This window comes from Pinus tabuliformis, chromosome 4_2 (genome assembly GCF_031772625.1).
Source record: "Pinus tabuliformis cultivar Carrire ecotype Pingquan chromosome 4_2, CPIR1, whole genome shotgun sequence".
In the NCBI taxonomy this organism is placed as follows: domain Eukaryota; kingdom Viridiplantae; phylum Streptophyta; class Pinopsida; order Pinales; family Pinaceae; genus Pinus; species Pinus tabuliformis.
In genome coordinates, this window is record NC_142304.1 from 603,545,701 (window position 1) to 603,563,691 (window position 17,991).

Consider the following 17,991-nt stretch of genomic DNA (forward strand, 5'->3'; position numbering starts at 1 on the left):
CATTCCAGGCTTTGTATGGGTAAGAACCTCCAAAATGGAAGGATCTCACTATCGTCCAGATAAATCTACCAGCTGTTAAAAACCAACTAGAAGAAACCCAAAAAATCGTCCAAATCCTAAAAGAAAATTTAAATAATGCAAGAAACCATATGAAGCAACAAGCTAACCGAAACAGGACTGAAAGAGAATTTGAAGTTGGAGAATGGGTATTTGTCAAGCTCCATCCATACAAGCAGTTGTCCTTGAAACAAAAAGGAAAAAATAAATTGGCACTGAAGTTCTATGGACCATACCAGATCAACAAAAAGATTAGCCAAGTTGCATATAGTTTAAGCCTTCCGGATAAAAGCCGTTCACAATGTCTTCCATATACCCTGCCTTAAAAGGGCATTGGACGACCATCAATTAGCACAAACAACGATTCCATCTTTAGATGATGAAAGAAGGGTCATTTTAGAACCAAAAGTAATCATATCCACCAGAGAAAAGAAGCTTCGATCTCGTGTAATCAAGGAATACTTGATCAAGTGGAAGGACTTACCAGAAGAAGAAGCTTCTTGGGAGACTGAAGCATTTCGTCAACAACATCCGTCGTTACGTATGCTTTGACGACAAAGCATTTTCTAGGAGGAAGGCAATGTTATATAACAATTAGTTAGTTAAGTAGTTATTAAGCAAAAGGCATGATCAAAGATCATGGCCATTCACCAAGAGGCACCCAAGGCGGTATAAAGCCAGAGGCCTCCTTCAATTTGTAATCATCTTCTATCTTTAATAATAATAAATATGATTCTTTCTGAGTAATTGAGCGTGTTTATGCCACATTCCTCCCGAATAAACCTAGTTGACTTTTAAATTTTATATATATATATGAAATTAAGAAAAAAAAACCTTTATTGATTAAGTTACTCCAAATATATCCACTTTTACAATCGAACTTTATATAGTTTTTTAATCGAACTTTATATAGTTTTTTAATCAAACTTTATATAGTTTCTTATGCAAAACCATAGCCAAAGGACGCCAAATCTATTGGCACAATCGAAAAACATTTTAAACAATTTAGATTCATAATTTTTTCATATCGCCATATTTGGAAAAAAAATAAAAAACATCTCATATTTAAATTACACATTTTTGTTAATACTTTTAATAATATCTAAATTATTAAGTTTTTACCCAAAACTGCTTCTGCTTGGCTAAGAGCTCGTCTTCCTCGGACGTAAGGAAACAGGTTAACGGCCCAAGACCCAGAGGCATCTGGCAGGAGTGAAAGCCTGCTCCCTTACGGACCACCAGCGGGTTATTACAGGTGGCGTGGTTTTCCTTGATAACAGTGATGAGTCAAACCGACATTTGCGGATAGCAGCCAGAGATGGCTGTCCTCACTGTTGGTTTGACACCTGAGTTTGATAGGTTTTGCCACCTTCGAAAAAAACAAAAAAACCGATTAATATTAAATTAAGTTACTTAAAATCTAGATTTTTCTCACTCTTTAAAATAAAAAATAAAAATGCCAAAAAATAACTAAATTAGGGAGCATGTCCAAAATAAATCACAATCATGACACATTATCCAATAACAATAATAAACCCTAAAATAAACAATATCCACCATCCCGATCTAATGTCAGGTTGCCCTCTCTTGAAGGCATGCGGCTTCCACGGAGGAAACTTTTGATTGTCAAGAATTCAAAGATAAACACTAGGGTATTTATCTACCGTCGATTTATCTATTGACGGTGGTAGGAAAAATGGAAAAATATAAGTACACGATAAATGTGGACTGTCTTTACTCACCATCCAAATGCTCAATTGGAGCATGAAGAACGCTGGTTTTTTTTGTCATTTGCTAACGTGAAGCCTCATGTTTCAGACGGATTGGACGCCTATAGTCGATATATGCACATTGTTTGTTCCTGCTAGGCTGTCTTTCGTTCTTTTAATAAACCCCAGCTATTCTGTAAGTTTTCTTCTTCTTACCATGTTCACTTTAGTTCAGATTTTGATATGTCGTTGGATCTGTTCTGGAATGGTTGAATTTCGTGAAATTTGGTTGGTGAATCTGTGAATTGTGCGTTATTTTGCTTTTGAAAGTGTAAGTTCTCGAGTCAGGGTTTTGAGCGGTGAAGTATGACTGATTTTATGGACTGTTGATCATGGATTTTGATCTGTTTTTGTTGGGAACTTCGTAATTCATTGGATTTGGATGGTGAAATTCTATGCATAGTTTTCGATTGCGATCTGGAAACCCTTGGTCTAGGGCTTTTAGCGGCCAGGTCTAGCTGAATTTGGGTTTTTAAATCGTTGAGTTATCTCTTTCTTGTAAGTTTAGGGTTTTTGTGGCCTTTATGCTCTAATAGGATAACGTGCTATGCTCATTGTTTCTGTATTTGTACATGTCGTTGGGCAGTGGTGTTTTTTTTCTTGAATTTCCTCGGTGGATTGAAAATTAAACGAAATCAAACCCTGACAGTGAGCCCTGTAGGTGATTGAGATCTCGTGTTTACCAAACTGGGTCTATCTCTCTCTTTGAATGTAAGTTGTCTGACAGTCTCGATGGTTAGCATGCTTTCTATCGAAAATGACAATTGTTGTATGAAGAATAGACGGGCTAACTCGGTATGGGTATATATAATATTTTCCTGTGTACGAGAGGGGGGGAGATACAGTGACAGACTTGATTGATTAGACGCCTTTGATAAACAAATTGAAATCGTATTTTATAATTCTAGACATTATAATTTGTGAAAAAGCAGAAAGCAGTTATCGGGCCAGATGGCAGGGTCATCACAGTTCTGGGACGAGGAAGGGTTTGACTTTGAATGTGTTATCTGGAACTAGGAATGCCCAATTAGTTGAGTACCTAAATGACCTTGTCGCTCCCATCTTATGATGCACCCATTACACATTTCTTTGATCTTTGGAGTGGTTTTGATGATGCCAATGCGGCGTCTTCACAATTTTTTCACTGATCTAGCCTTATTGTCTGGTTGTATTCCACTAGCAAAGAGTTAAAATCAGGGTTTCACAGTTTTCTGTAAGTGGAGAGCATTGCAGAATTTCAAAGGAAAAATGTTATGACTCGTAGCTACTATCCATCCATGATCAAACCGCACTTTTATCTTCACTATCCAAAAAATTGAATGATTCATTGTCTCATGCAGTCATTCTCATCCATGGAATCATGCTCTGTCACAGTCTTCATGGTCAGCACGCTTTTGTTCAATGCATAAATTGTTTTAACATTGGAATTTTATCTAGCCTAATCGGAATCAGATATATATGCCTATTGAGGTTGGTTTTTTGACTGTTGATTTTTAGGCTGCCTTTTTCATCCTATAATTTTAGACAGTAATTACGAAATACTAGGCTCACAAGAATATGAGAACAATCTCTGCGATGTACAACTATGCTGATAATAGTGCAGGACTTGCAAAAACCATGGTAATTTGGTAAAAGTTTTTTAGTGCTGTACTTTTTGTGCAAAAAATGCAATTGTAAATATATTTTTGAAGCTAGCAAGAGTTCATGTTGAAGTTGTGTTTCGTAGGTTAATGAATGGACTTGCAATTCAAGTAGCTTCTAAATATTTTTGTCCTTAGCATGCTAGAGATAGTTAAAATAAATATTTTTATATTTTACAATGCACATACAATATAAAAATAATACATATTACCTATGTTGCACGGGGACTTGTCCCCCCCACAAACACTCATGTATCCTGCGTTCCCCTGTTCTGGGGACTTTTGGACCCTTAGGAAACGTCCCCAGACTACTGAGAACTTCATGAGGGACTCGGGGACTTGCTGGCTGTCCCCAAAACATTCTAGACAGATTTCAGGGATGTTCTGGACAAATTTCATGGATGTTTTTGGCAGATTTAATGGGTTTTCTGGTCAGATTTTGAGGGATGTTTTTGGAAGGTTTCAAGGATAAATTAAGCATATAGCGTCATTTTTGACAATTATGGACATTGATGATTGAACAATATGATCCTTTTTCCTATTTCATTATTTTTCGAATGCATTGAATCTAAATTTTTTTTGTACAAATTGCAGCTCAAAACATGGGTTTTGTATGATGGGTTTCAATTTGGATTTCTGGTGATTTGGATATTGTATTTTCAATGGTAAAATTACAAGAAACAACCTCCATGTCAAGAAAACAGAGAATACAATGTTTTAAAAGCCTAATCCTTGTGGTTATTTTTCTTGTTCTCTCTCAGTTTTTGGATATCGCAACTTTTACATATTGTACCTGGGTTTCAAGGTGTCATTCAAGTTTGGTGCTTCCACCATCTGTTGAGAAATCTAAGGCAGCTTGATTAGGTCTTCTAATAACTTGATCTCTTTTACTTTGACAATTTCTTGTGAGGTCATATTACTGTGCTTTGATATTATTATGTTCCTTTATCATCAAGATCACAAACACAAGATGTAGGCACTCATCCAGGGCAAAGCCCCCTATGAAGGGGAAAACCCAATCAAACACTTCCACTAGTAGATTCAAAACAAATTGAGAGAAACTTGCCTTTTTGACCAGACACTGAGACTTCCTCCATCCACCAAGTTAGCCCTTAACTGAAGTACTCATCAAGAATTTCATCACTTCTTTCCCGTGGCTTCTGCAATTTGATCTATCATCTTTGGTTCTTGCAATTATTTTCAAGGTAACATGTGTGACAGGAAAACACCAAGATTTCAGTCTTCTATCAGAGATTTTCAGTCTCTTTCCTGCTTTGGGGTTTCTCGTTCTTCAATAGCTCTGTCTATAATAGCCTCTTCACATGTGTGGCAGAATAATAAAGAAATTCAGCTCTTTTCTAGATGGAGATCTTTCTCTTCTTTTCAACGTAAATACTAAAGACTTCTCTTCAGACTTCGTTTTTCATTAGAACGTTGCAGATCAAATTGTGAACCTTCACATCCCAGTAGGTAGAGTGTCTAGCTTATATATAGTCTTCCCATGTGGTCGAATTGTCTCCATGAGGCCGACTTGCCACTTTTTTAGAGGCCAACTAGAAGGATTAAGAAGCCAACTTGGTGGAGGAGGAGAATATGTATAAAAAATGATTTTTCTTTCTTGACACAAAGATCCCAAAAGGGGCCTAGAATAAAATAATAATGACAATGACTGAAGACATAATCCTAGAAGCTTCTAATAGAGGTTTGACCTATTAACCATTGACCTACGCATGAAACCCATGCTTTAATAAGTTAATTTCTTTTAACAATAAAAATTTCTTTCTTTCTTTTGACAAATACAATTATGAAGATCGACACTAGTTACATTCTTCAACACTCTTAACTAGGGAGGTATTCATAATTACATATATACATAGGTACAAGGATGATCTCACATTGATATGTTCCACGAAGAGTCACGACACACGCAGTGCTACAGATTAGATGCTTGATCAAGGTATCTAGTCAAGTGGGACTAAGGTGTGTTCCAAGCTTTAGCCACTATAGGTACCATCAAGCCTTAGCTCTAACACCAACCTAGGGATCTAGGCATGCACCCAAGGTCAAAGCTCCAAGACCAACGCTACCCTCCCTACTTCAGGATCTAGGTATCATCACAGGTTGGCCAGTTGTTCTCGCAAGCGTATTGTCGGCCCAAGAAGCTTCATCTCTCCCCATAAACTAAATCAGATATATCCACTAGTCCAAGCATGCTTCCAACAATATTCAACTTTCTTTATGGAGAGATCCTGTGTGATCACAACCCCAATTACTAATACATTTTTAATATATATATATATGTATATATATCTTCGAGGTTTCTCAAATATACTGATGCTGCTTAAGTCATCATAATATTAAACACATCTTCGTTAGGAGCTTTCTTCTTCTACTACAACACCAAACTCCGCCTCAACACTTTCTTCCAAAAACATCCAAGCCTTGATGTTGCTTAGGTCATCATAATATTAAATACATCTTCGTTAGGAGCTTTCTTCTTCTACAACAACACCAAACTCAGACTCAACACTTTCTTCCAAAAACATCCAAGCCTTGTTCACAACTTTATCAATCATGAATAACCGTCAGTAGTGCTTCAACTATTTTCCTATTTCAAACATCCTCATGGCCTTTTCATCAAGTCATTCATTTTTTTCAAGCCCCCTCTCAATTAGGGAGATATACACTTTCCTTTATCCAAGTCACTTGGGGACAAGTCCATCAACTATCTTATTCTTCTAGTCACACATTCCTTTTGCATCAACAATTCATTGGAGAATTTAGACCTTTCAAAACTTCATTATTCCTTCACATGGAAACAAGGTCATCTATTGAAATTTAATGTAAACTTTAATGTCATTGAGGTTCTCATACCTCCCTCTTTCCATCATGCTTAATATCATCATCAAATTATTATAAAAAATGAGGTAAGCGTCTTCACCATCTTGAAGGCTATGTACTTGCAAGCCTTCAACAACAAGTATAACCAAGCACAAATATGTATGTACAAGAGCATGGAGTCAACTTTATTAAATCAATTAAACTTTAGATATCCAAAACCTAAATCTAGTTAGGTTTACAATCAACAAAAGTTATTCCTCATGCATTAACCTTCTTACAACAACCTTAGGTAGGGTTTTGTTACAGATACTAAACAACTAAAACATTTTACATCTAGGGTTCCATTATCATGCCCTAGAATTTTGATACAAATCACTACTAGATTTTTGTAGTGAACCCTAGATTCAAACATCAAAACTTTAATGTTAGTCATTTAACAATTTTTTTACCAAGCTAGGGTTTCAATCAAATAACCTAGATATCATTGACAAACCCTCAAAGGCTAGGGTTTCATTAGAACATTATTAAAATCATAAACATCAACAGAGTAGGATATCATTATATGTTCTCGACTTTATCAACAAACCTTAAGAAGACTAGGGTTTCATTATTAGCATACCCTAAGCATTGAAAGGTTAGGGTTTTACAGAGAACCCTAAAGGATAGGGTTTTATCAACAAGAACAAATGGTAAGAGATAATATGACAAGGGTAGATTTAATCTAAAGATTAATCACCCAAACAAGAATCCTTATGATTCAAAAACTTGGACATGAGAGAGTTAGTAATGTATAGTAAATTCCAAAAATAATTGTACCTTTTTATGTGAGGAAGACTAGCTATAAATCATGTGAACTTTGAGCGTACCTTGAGTTGCTCTTTTTACAAACCTTGTAGGGTTTCCTTATTGAAGGACTCCCTTTTAGCATGGTCTATTACCATATGGGTCAGTTTGTGCCCAAGGATCCAACTTTTGCTTCCTTCAATATATCCTTGCAGTCTTTATTGACAAGCATATCTAAAATATACAAGTACAATAGCATAGTAACTATCTAAGGTTTTCATCACCTTGTACAATAGCACAGTGACTATCTAGGTTTTTCATTACCTTGAATGAATCTCAAGGAATTTTGAGTATGAACCCTTAATTAGTTCTAGGGCTTTATGTCAAAACAACGTTCAATATTCTTTTCATAAAGAATTGTCAAATACCTATAAGTCCTCGATATCATGAGTTAGAATATAAGGGTAAGGTTTTTTCATATGTTCAATCTTTATCATAAAATAAAACTTGCAAACCCTAGAAGCAGCTGAACCCTATAACTTTTTCATGCTAGAATTGTAACAGTTGAGTGTGTTATACAGACCTCTGTCTTGAAGGATTGATGTTTCATTTGCCATGTTGAAGTCAATGTCATCATTGGACCAATTGTAGCATCTTCTTGAGACAAGGATTGTGGATTAGGTTCCTCTTTAATAGACTTCTTATAATAGGCTTGTATCAAGCTGGTCACAGAATAGATCTAGACCACTGATATGCCTGCAGCCTTCCTTAAGAAAGGGTTTGGATACTTCTTTCAGTAGATGCTGTTTGGACACTTCCTTGGTGTGTTACAACTTAGTGAGCTGCTACAGGTCCTTGATAAGGGTTGATATAAAATTTTGAATGTGACGCTTTGACTAGGTCTCCATCAACTTGTCAATTAAATCCGATATGTTTGTCAAAGTAGAAATTCTCTTCACCTTTCAAGGTCAGCTTCAATATCTCTGATAGGGATTCATCCTTTCTATATATATAGGTGCACAGGTCTTCATCCTTCTTTCCTAGAAACTTGGCTCCTTCAAAGGATGACTGTGGCTTCAAGGTGGATCTAAATAGATCTTCAAAATAGAAATCTTCCCTTTCTCTATTTCAACAATAGATCTAGTCCTTTTCTTTACTAGGGCTTGAGAATGATTTTGTATGGTTCCTAAAACTCCTTTGCTGGCCACAAAGACACCTCACTTATGTAAATTTGATCTCCTTATAATTGCGTAAAGACCTTCACAAAGTTTGGACTTCTGAGATGATCTAAAAAATCGATGCACAGAACTCAGATTTTAGTGGAAATTTCAAACCCTTTAGATGTATGCCCAGACACTTGCTCTTCTTCTTGAGAGATTCAACCTTGTTTAGGCTTGTTGCTTGGTTCCTTTGATTTTCAATATTGTGCTTTTTGGCTCCCTTTACTATTTCGGTTTTCTGGCTTAGGCTTGCGGCCTAATTACTGAGGTATTGATTCATAAACAAGCCTAGACTTGAGTAATTTAAAATTTGTTCTTCTCTTAAGTATCTCGGTCTTCAAGGTTTGACTTAAAACCCCTTTCCTTTTCCATACAAGTGATCTATTAGCTGCCTTGTTCCATTGTCCTTAGCTCTAATACCATGTTGAGAAATCTAGGGCAGCTTGATTAGGTCTTCTAATAACTAGAGTCCTCTTACTTTGATAATTTCTTGTGAGGTCATATTACTTATTTTTGATATTATTATGTTCCTTGATCATCAAGATAATTTCCAAACAAATGAAGTTCACAAACACAAGAAAATAACACAAGATGTAGGCACTCAGCCATGGCAAAACCCCTATGAAGGGGAAAACCCAGTCAAACACTTCCACTAGTAGATTCAAAACAAAATGAGAGAAACTTGACCTTTTTTACCAGAGACATAGACTTCCTCCATCCACCAAGTCAGCCATTAACTGAAGTAGGCATCAAGAATTTCGTCACTTCTTTCCTGTAGCTTCTGCAATTTGATCTATCATCTTTGGTCCCTGCAATTATTTTCAAGGTAACACATGTGATAGGGAAACACAAAGATTTTGGTCTTCTATCAGCTTCAAAGATTTTTGGTCTCTTTCCTGCTCCAGGGATTCACGTCCTTCAATAGCTTGTTCCTGTAATAGCCTCTTCACATGTGTGGCAGAATAATATAGAAATTTGGCTCTTTTCTAGATAAAGATCTATATCTTCTTTTCAACTTAAAGACTTCTCTTTGTACTTTGTTTTTCATTAGAAGATTGCAGATTGAATGGTGATCTCTCACATCCCAATAGGCCGAGTGTCTAGCTTATATATAGTGTTTCGATGTGGTCGAATTGTCTCCATGAGGCCGACTAGAAGGATTAACTATCTTTAAAAAACCAAAGTGTTTTAAAGTGGTTTTCAACACAACTGTTAAAAATTTGCAAAACCTATTGAAAAGGGAATGCCTTTTATGTTTAACATAGTCAGCGTTAACAAGATATATGAGGAGAAAAAGCTGCTATAAAGACAGTTCTCTTTGATATATTGTTCATGGACCTCATTACAAATTGAAAGTAGTTACAGTTAAGTTTCCTAAAGCTAAAGCTCATGTCTGGTGGCCAATAATGGAATATCACTCAACCCTTTTTTAAATTGTTTGAGATTTTAATTGGCGAGTGTAAGGGTTGTGCATAATACTATAAACTATAGCTTGTTATACTTACAAGCTTGATACAAATGTTAATATATATATATATATATATATATATATATATATATATATATATATTGTCCCCAACCTGTCGTCCCCTGAAAATTTGGGGGTGTGCTCTAGCCGTTTTGGGGACGTGTTCCCTCGTCCCCCCTGTTCTCCCATCCCCAAAACCAGTGCAACATAGCATATTACATATTTTACAACTATGTGGGTGATACCGTGGGACTTGCAATAACCCTTTCAGTGCAAAAGCTTTTTAGTGCTGTACTTTTTCTGCAAAAATCACAGTTGTACATATATTTTTTAAGGTAGCAAGAGTTCATGTTGAAGTTTTGTGCTCCATAGGTTAATGGATGGACTTGCAATTCAAGTAGCTGCTAAAGATTTTTGTCCTTAGCAGAACATGTAAATGTCAAGTATTCCAGGTTTTGTGAAAACTAACAACTTTTCTGCTTTACACACCATGCCAAGAGCCAAACAAGCGAGATCTATAGCAACATTATGCTAAATATAAGGCAGTTTGGGCCAAATACCAAGTCTAACTGACATTATTTGAAAAATGACAAATAATTCATTTTCATGAAATGAGTAATACTTAAATTTTATACATTGAGATTTAAAAAGAAGCAACTCTAAACATAATATGAAAAACCCACAAGGAATTTCAATTCAAATATTGACCAACCTTGAATTGTGAGAAAAGCAGTCAAATAATTCTTTTACTGCACTGGCATGGTGTCATTTTCGTTTGGGATCAAATAACTTAATTGCTATCAAATCACTTGACCGCTTAGTGGGATTTGATTTCTGTTTCAGCCCTGTATGCATGTTTATCCATTTCTAATATTTGATATTCTTCATTCCTTATCTGAAATCAGGCATTGAATGCTTGGTCCACATAATTTGCTACTTGATATAAGTTATATTGTTTGCTAATGCATCCTAAGCATGTTCAAATTCAGATGGATACGTCATAGTAGCTCTTGCATGGTTGTATCTTTTCTTTCTCATTAATGTCAACATATCAGGGACTGTAGTTTTTATAATGATGGGTGTGGGATTGTCCAGTGTGGAAAAGCACATTGGACTTTTTGAATTATTCAGTTTGACAGCTCGGTAAATCTCGAAGCTTGACAGTGTGTTGATTGGAATTTATGCATGGAAGATGAGGAATACAGTATCCTGGATCTCATATGTATGGGCTTAATGTAAACTGGACCACAATAGTACATGTTTTGAACTAGGATATCTTTAATAGTCCATAGGTACGAACCCAATTCTAAATGATATTTATCAATTTTAGTTATTTTGTTCCAAGAATATACAGGCATGCCATACTTTTGAATGCACGGATTGTTTATCCATTCTAATCAGAGAAATGGAATATATTGTTAAAAGGTAATGGATTTATATGTTGTTACAGCAAGAGTACATTCAGGAGGAGTGATGGATTGGAAGGCATCTTTCATCTCTCTTCGTGAAGTTTTCCCACAGGTAAGTCTAAAACTTTCTTGTAATTTGTTAAATACTGCAGTCTGCTATCAATGTCAATTTAACACGATTTGGCAATGAGCCTCCCTATAGGCATGGTGCTGAGAAATAAAGTCAATGTTATTTGTTTATAAGCATGCCAATTTGTTTATAATTGCTTTCATCAAGAAAAGCTTAAACTTTACCTCTGGAGATAAAGATTTTTTCTGTGTGTGTGGCAGTGTAAAGTATATAAATGAATCATATGGATAAGCTCCAAATCACAATCCTATGCATAGGAGTTGCCCCTTTCATTCCCTGTAAAACCTCAATTCTGAGATCTAGGGTTCTAGGCTCATAAGTGATGTTCTCTGCACAGAAGAAAAAAGATGACTTGCTTATGCACAAAAATTTGATATTATATTCTGCAGAAGAGTTTGATGGTAGTACTTTCCAAGTCTTGCTAGGCGGCGTAGAGCTTTTTTGTTGCATGCCCAGTTTTTCACATTTTCACTTCTTTGTCATCATCTCCTTTTTTGGTTGTCACAAAGTGATTCTACATGTCTTGTGGTTCCTTGCAATAGCATATTCCTTCTCTTTTCCATTTTAGTTGCAGTTTTTCTCCTGGGATATTTTATTCTGTGTAGCTTCATTGACGGCAATATGGATCTGGAGCATGCCATTCTATGTGTGGACTATTCTAAATTCCTAGCATCTAATATGCACCCATTGTCTAGTTTCAAAAGGATATATGTTCTTTTGCATAGTAATACCTTTTTGAGGCCTCTGATAAAGATCATCTTTTTCATTTATTTTTTCTAATATAAGCCACATTCTTTCCAGTTCCTACATTTTCTGATTAAAAATCCAAACAGTAATTGACGGCTTGCTTATTCATGGTGCACTGGAAAATCTTTCCTTATCTTATTCAAACAGAATCTATATCTTTCTTGTGTATTTTGAATGTTGACGTTTAATGCTTTCATGTGTGTTTGTAGGTTGATGAACGTATTATCAAGGCAGTTGCCCTGGAGCACCGCAATGATGTTGATTCAGCTGTGGAATTTATCCTTAATGAGGTGGTTCCTAACCAAAATGACCAAATAGCTGATGCGGAACTTGATAGTGAGCGTGGAATTGTGGATGGTCCAATTACTGAGCATGACTATCATTCAGGTTCTGAGCAATTGGCACCAAGCTCATCTCATTTATCTGTTTGCGGCTCTATATCTGATGATGATGCGTCTGAGGTGTCTGATGAAATCATATTGACAGGTTGGGACTGGTTTTCTGTTTTTCATGATATTGTCTCTTATATGTTTTTAGATGGTCAGAGGTGTATGATGAAATTATATTGACAGGTTGGCACTGGTTTTTTGTTTTTCATGATACTGTATATTAAATGCTTTTAGATGATATCTTCACTACTTAGTTGCACTGATTTTGTTCTTTATGAACTTAATTTGTTTACTAACAATGATCTGTATTCTAATTGTTGCTCCTGTGCTGTCTCTTGTTTTATATATATATATATATGCTGACATTCATTTTCTGTTTTGTCTTTGCATTTAAGAAATGTTTGACGTGATACTACTGCAAAAGTGGGTTTTATTTTCAATAGTCTTGCATGCTTTATTCTCTGACTGTGAATGATATTTGTACTATGTAGGGAGGTTTATTTAGTCACATTAGGCTTATTTTGATTTTTACTGTGCAGATAGAAGATCAGATAGTGAATGCATTGTTGCTCATCTAATGCAAACTAAAATTAATGAAGAACATGCGAGCTCTTTATTGTCAGTTAATTCTTTGACTGACCAGGAAACTATTGATAGCATGGAAAAGAGTGCTTTTCTTGCGTCAATGTTTTCACATCTACCTAATCAGTCCTGTGACGAAAACACCAACCAAACCTCTGGTTCATCAAGTCAGTTCAACTCTAGTCAATCTCAAACTAGAATTGAAAACAAAGGATTCAGTCCTCATTTGGATGATATGGGTGAAATTAAAGGTGACCAGCTGTCTTGCAATGAAAAATCTTTAATACAGTTTGAGGATGGGAACATCCTTGAAGATGTCAATGTTGACAAATGTGGCAGCGATTCAAAAAGTACTGAGGTTAACTTAGTGGCAATAAACTCTGCAGCTAGTAGTACATTTGTTTCAGATACTCCAATAGAACAACCTCCTTGTACTGATGCCACAAATGTTAGCAGTTATGAAGAAGCAAATCAATGCACTGAAGAAGTGGTGGTAAGGACAAGTGAGTCCCAACTGAACTTTTCAGTTGTCGAGGGACTAATCAAATCTCTTAATACAGCTGAGTCCTTCTATAAAGAAAGTATGGACAGTCTTCCTCTTATTTTGATAACTCATGATTCTGTTGGCTCGGGTGGGTTCAAAAATGACAATACCCTGAATGTGGAGCTAGATATAGGCTCATTTATCAGTGTTGAAGATGGTTCACTTTCGTGCAGTCAGGCTTCCAGCTCCAGTGAAATCGTAAATATTGATACACTGGAAGGTTTTGTTGAACATGAGTCACTTTCTTGCAGTCGGACTTCCAGCTCCAGCCAGATTGTAACTGTTGATACACTGGAAGGTTTTGTTTCTGAGGCTAAGAAAGAGAAGGTATGCAATCTTTTGCTGGTGATTGACTTGACTATATATTGTAAACTATTGTACTCTATACCCTTGCTGACTTCCCTTTCACTAAACATAAACCAGTGCACATCTATTGTAAACTATTCCACTTTCTATACCCTTTCTAAGTATGTGAGGAATTTCCTTTCCTCGCTTTACGAGTAAACTATAAATCATTGTGCAGCTTCACGTAAAAATGGCAGAAAATCAAGCGCAGATAGTGAAAAGGCTCTTTTATTTTTTGACCTTTAGATGTCCTGACCTTCCAAATATGACCACACGTTGATGGACAACCAGTGTGTTATCAACTGGTCATTTCAGTAGGTTCAATGTCTCAAGCATGAAACTAGGCCTTGAACTTTTCTGTTGTGAATTGGCTGGTTCACCACTGGTTCTGACATTTAGAACACTGTGAACAACACATTGAAACATAAATAGAACTGTTGACCTATAACCTATCCATTTTTCTGTTTATGTCTTGTTCATATTGTGACTGAATATTTCAAATTAATTACTGGCTGCATAAGCATTAATAAGGAATCATAGCGGAACAATGGTGCTTGATACAGGAAATGCTGGTGGAAGCTATGGAATTAATTCGCTCCTTGAGGGCAGAAGCAGACCGTGAAGAGGCTGCAGCTCAACGTGCTAAGGAAGAGGCAGCAAAAGGTGGTGTGGACATTTTGTCCAAGGTCGTGGAGTTGAGGAAAATGCTGTCACGTGCAAAAGAAACCAATGATATGGTGGTTCACATGTTTCTAGTTGTCAAACCTTTTCCACTTAAGTAAGCACTTTAATGACCATGGTTTGATAATTGTTTTTTATGAATTCACAGCATGCGGGAGAGGTGTATGGAGAGAGAGCAATTCTAGCCACAGAAGCACGAGAACTTCGATCTCGTCTGGCACAACTGTCAGCTGACAAAGATAAAGCATTTAGTATGATTGACGAGGTGCCAACCCTACCATATGTACATTGCTTTCTTTTTTTAGATTTTGTTAATTTGATACAATTTTCAAATTTCTTTCTTCTCTCAAATATAAGCCCCTTTAGCGAGATGGGTTGTGTGTGCCGCTCATGCATTTGAAAAGGTTCTCAACTTTGCTTGATAAATTGTTCTACCATATGCCTAGAAAAGTTTGGATGCATTTCACATTGCTGGTAGCTTAGCTGCGAGAAGACACCCCATTTTGTCACCTCAAAGAAATTTTTGACTCGGGCATTGATTATATTTGGTAACCTAGCAATTGCTGGTCGTGATTTCCATCATTCTGTTTTTCCAAAGAATTTTATGAGAAATTATAATTCTGCCTCATGCGTAGCTGTCCTGGATCTGTGCGTGCCTATAAATGTATAATAAAAAATTAAGCCATATAGAAAGGCCAAAAATGTTCGTTCCTTTGTGGGCTAAAGCCTGTTAAAATCTGCTATGATCTTTGTCTAGAACCCAAAAACCTAAGTTAAACCCAACTAGGAAAAGTAGGCCTCGATGGTTACTCTAATTCCAGCCCTGCAACATGTATGATCAGGCAAACTTGTATTCTAAGCTTAAAATGAATCCTTCAAGACAGTGTACAGTGAAAATTAATTTATGTTTTCAAATAGAAAAAAACCACCTATTGGTAAAATGATTTTGATTTCTGCTTGATACTCTCTGCAATTTTTTGGAGTGGGTTTTATAGAACTTAAGTTTTGCACATGGTAAAAGTACATGTCCATCGTATCTATAGGCAAATAGCGTCGTTAGGTCTGCTTTTGATTTATAAGTTTAGAATCTCAGTTAACATAAACATGTTTATTGCATTTAATCTAATGCTTCCAAGTATGTTCCAAGTTTTCTGATATGCTAACAGAGATACAAAACAGCAGATGCAGGAAAATCTGCAAGCAAGAATTGGTGCTGCAAGAAAAGAGAGAGAAGCGGCTGAGGAGGAGAAAATGAGGAAGGAAGAAAATGCCAGAAAGGTGCTTTCCATGGAAGAAGCCCTGATGGCTAAAGTAGCACAGGATTCTAGGGAACTTGAGCAAGAAGCAGAAACTAACACCAAGGTGTGTGGCACCTTTAGTGGTTTCAAATTCTAACGCAATTTTTGCATCTGTTTTTCACTAATCTGGATGTGTGTGGTGCAGTTAAGGGAGTCCCTAATTGATTGTGGCCACATGGTCGATGCATTGCAGTAAGTGATTTTTTCATCAACGCTTTTAAGTTTTGTTATTCTTTAGAGTATTTCTGCTGCCTGTGTTTTCATTTTCTCTTGCACGTTGGTGTGCTGAAGTTATGGTGCTGTGGTTCTTTGTCAATCCAGTTTAGGCGTACTTTATTATTTCTAATAGACAAACTTGTGTCTATAATGGTTTTGATTAAGATGGTTCTGCTGATTTTTGTAGAGGGGAAGTATCTGTTCTATCTGAAGATGTCAAAGTGTTAAAAGAACAGATGGATGGAGGTATAACTAAATTTGCAAATGGATTTTTGAATATAAACCTGGCTGCACCTCCCAGATGTCAGAACATGGATGGGCATTGGACAGCTTCCAGTGATCATACTTTTGGATCTTTTTCTTTAAGGACACATGGTGGGAATGATGATATCAATATGTCAAAGTTCAGCATGCGAAGTTGCAGCCTTGATTCACAAGATGCACAGTCTCTGCGTAGCAGTCTGTATCAGTCCATTGATAATGTTGCCAACCTAATTCCTACTACAAGTTCTGCTAGATTAGCAGAGTTTGTCCCTTGCACAGGTTTCCCTTTATTACGTATTAATAATGATGAAATGGATTACCTCACAAGTGGAGTGGAAAGATGTATGGCTGAAACAGATACAGAATGCCAGGGTGCAAGTCCCCAAATCTCAAACTATCCTGTAGAAGCAGAGAAGCAACAGTATGTGAAGACAGGCTCCGATGATGGGTGGCAGATGTTAGATGCGTTTGACGAAGAATTCAGGAAATCGGTATCTGGCAGTCCTCCATCAAGCTCAGTGAAAGCCAAGCAAAGTTAGATGTTTAGCTATATTTTCTACCATAGTGGCAGTTTGCATTTTATGCATCCTAAAATAGTACAACTATTGTGTTACGTCTTAGATGCTCAAAGACGTCTTTAACTATTTAGTATCCAATTTTTGTATATACAGAACTGCACAGGTTATAGAATTTCATATCTTTGTAAGTACATTTGGCGAAGGATAGTATTTTATGTACTACTGTTTTATATCTCATGTTTCCTGTTTAGTGGCAATTTTTGCATATGTACAGAAATGCACAGCTTATTAAATTTCATCTCTGCAAGTGCATTCGCTGGATGATAGATTTTTAGGTTCTGTAGAAGAAAAAGATTTGAAGATTTTGCAATACAACTAATATTCTGAGTATGTTGTTTTCTTGGGATGATTTTTCTTTGAACGTGCTATGGTTGTCTCTGCAGTTTAACCTCGTTTAATTTAAAATATAATATCTTGTGTGCCTACTTTTTAAAAATCAGTCTGACTGAAATGTAGTTATAAGGTATTCAAACGTTGAAAACATCAGTGTATTTTGTTTTACATCAAGCCAAGAATAAGAGTTGATAAGATTTGAATTCCCAGGGATATGTGCGAGAGTTATTGGTGTGTGCGTGTTTGAATAGATTTGCGAATCCCTTTTACTGTCAGTGATGTGTGATGAAAATGTATGAATACACACCATCATTCCAAACATCGATCAAGCCAAGAAAGCAAAGCTCTATAATCTACATTAAACCTTATTATGAACATTATCTGAGTTGATCTGTGTGGGGGAACTCCTTGGTAGACATATTAAGACGGTTGCTTTATATACGACTATAAAATAAGTGACGTCATCCATCATCTATACAGGGGCATTTATATTTTAATTATCTAAAATGGCTCGATATGTGCTTTTGTGCAAATTCTCCTCAATGAAACATTTCGTTTATACGTCGAATCACTCATCATGAACATCCAATACTCATGCTCATAGGCCAAATGATGACGGATTATTGTTGGAGTAAACGACCAAATTTGTTTGATTTCATCGAGTTCCCCACAATATTCCAGACAAACGTATCTCCAG

The 17,991-nt window shown here is 36.3% G+C and overlaps 1 protein-coding gene across 3 annotated transcripts; it reads left to right on the forward strand.

Annotated features, from left to right (window-relative positions):
* The first annotated feature begins 1,723 nt into the window (after window positions 1-1,723).
* LOC149170733 (uncharacterized) lies at window positions 1,724-17,158 on the forward strand. Of its 3 annotated transcripts, XM_089424005.1 has the most exons (10): window positions 1,724-1,962; window positions 10,971-11,070; window positions 11,229-11,299; window positions 12,274-12,550; window positions 12,993-13,906; window positions 14,488-14,661; window positions 14,754-14,870; window positions 15,785-15,967; window positions 16,049-16,095; window positions 16,307-17,158. In XM_089424005.1, exons 3-10 carry the CDS (start codon window positions 11,252-11,254, stop codon window positions 16,920-16,922), a joined length of 2,376 nt encoding a protein of 791 aa, XP_089280131.1. In that variant the 5' UTR covers window positions 1,724-1,962; window positions 10,971-11,070; window positions 11,229-11,251; the 3' UTR covers window positions 16,923-17,158. The 3 variants fall into 3 exon arrangements, with proteins under 3 accessions (XP_089280131.1, XP_089280130.1, XP_089280132.1); XM_089424004.1 differs by lacking the exon at window positions 10,971-11,070 and having other exon boundaries at window positions 1,725-1,962; XM_089424006.1 differs by lacking the exon at window positions 10,971-11,070 and having other exon boundaries at window positions 1,730-1,962; window positions 15,788-15,967.
* Window positions 17,159-17,991: the final 833 nt, after the last annotated feature.

Coding starts and splice junctions, on each gene's coding strand:
- LOC149170733 (XM_089424005.1), top strand. CDS start 11,252: ATGGATTGGAAGGCATCTTTCATCTCTCTTCGTGAAGTTTTCCCACAG. Junction 14,662..14,753: donor CAAAAGAAACCAATGATATG/GTGGTTCACATG, acceptor ATGAATTCACAG/CATGCGGGAGAGGTGTATGG. Junction 16,096..16,306: donor CACATGGTCGATGCATTGCA/GTAAGTGATTTT, acceptor TGATTTTTGTAG/AGGGGAAGTATCTGTTCTAT.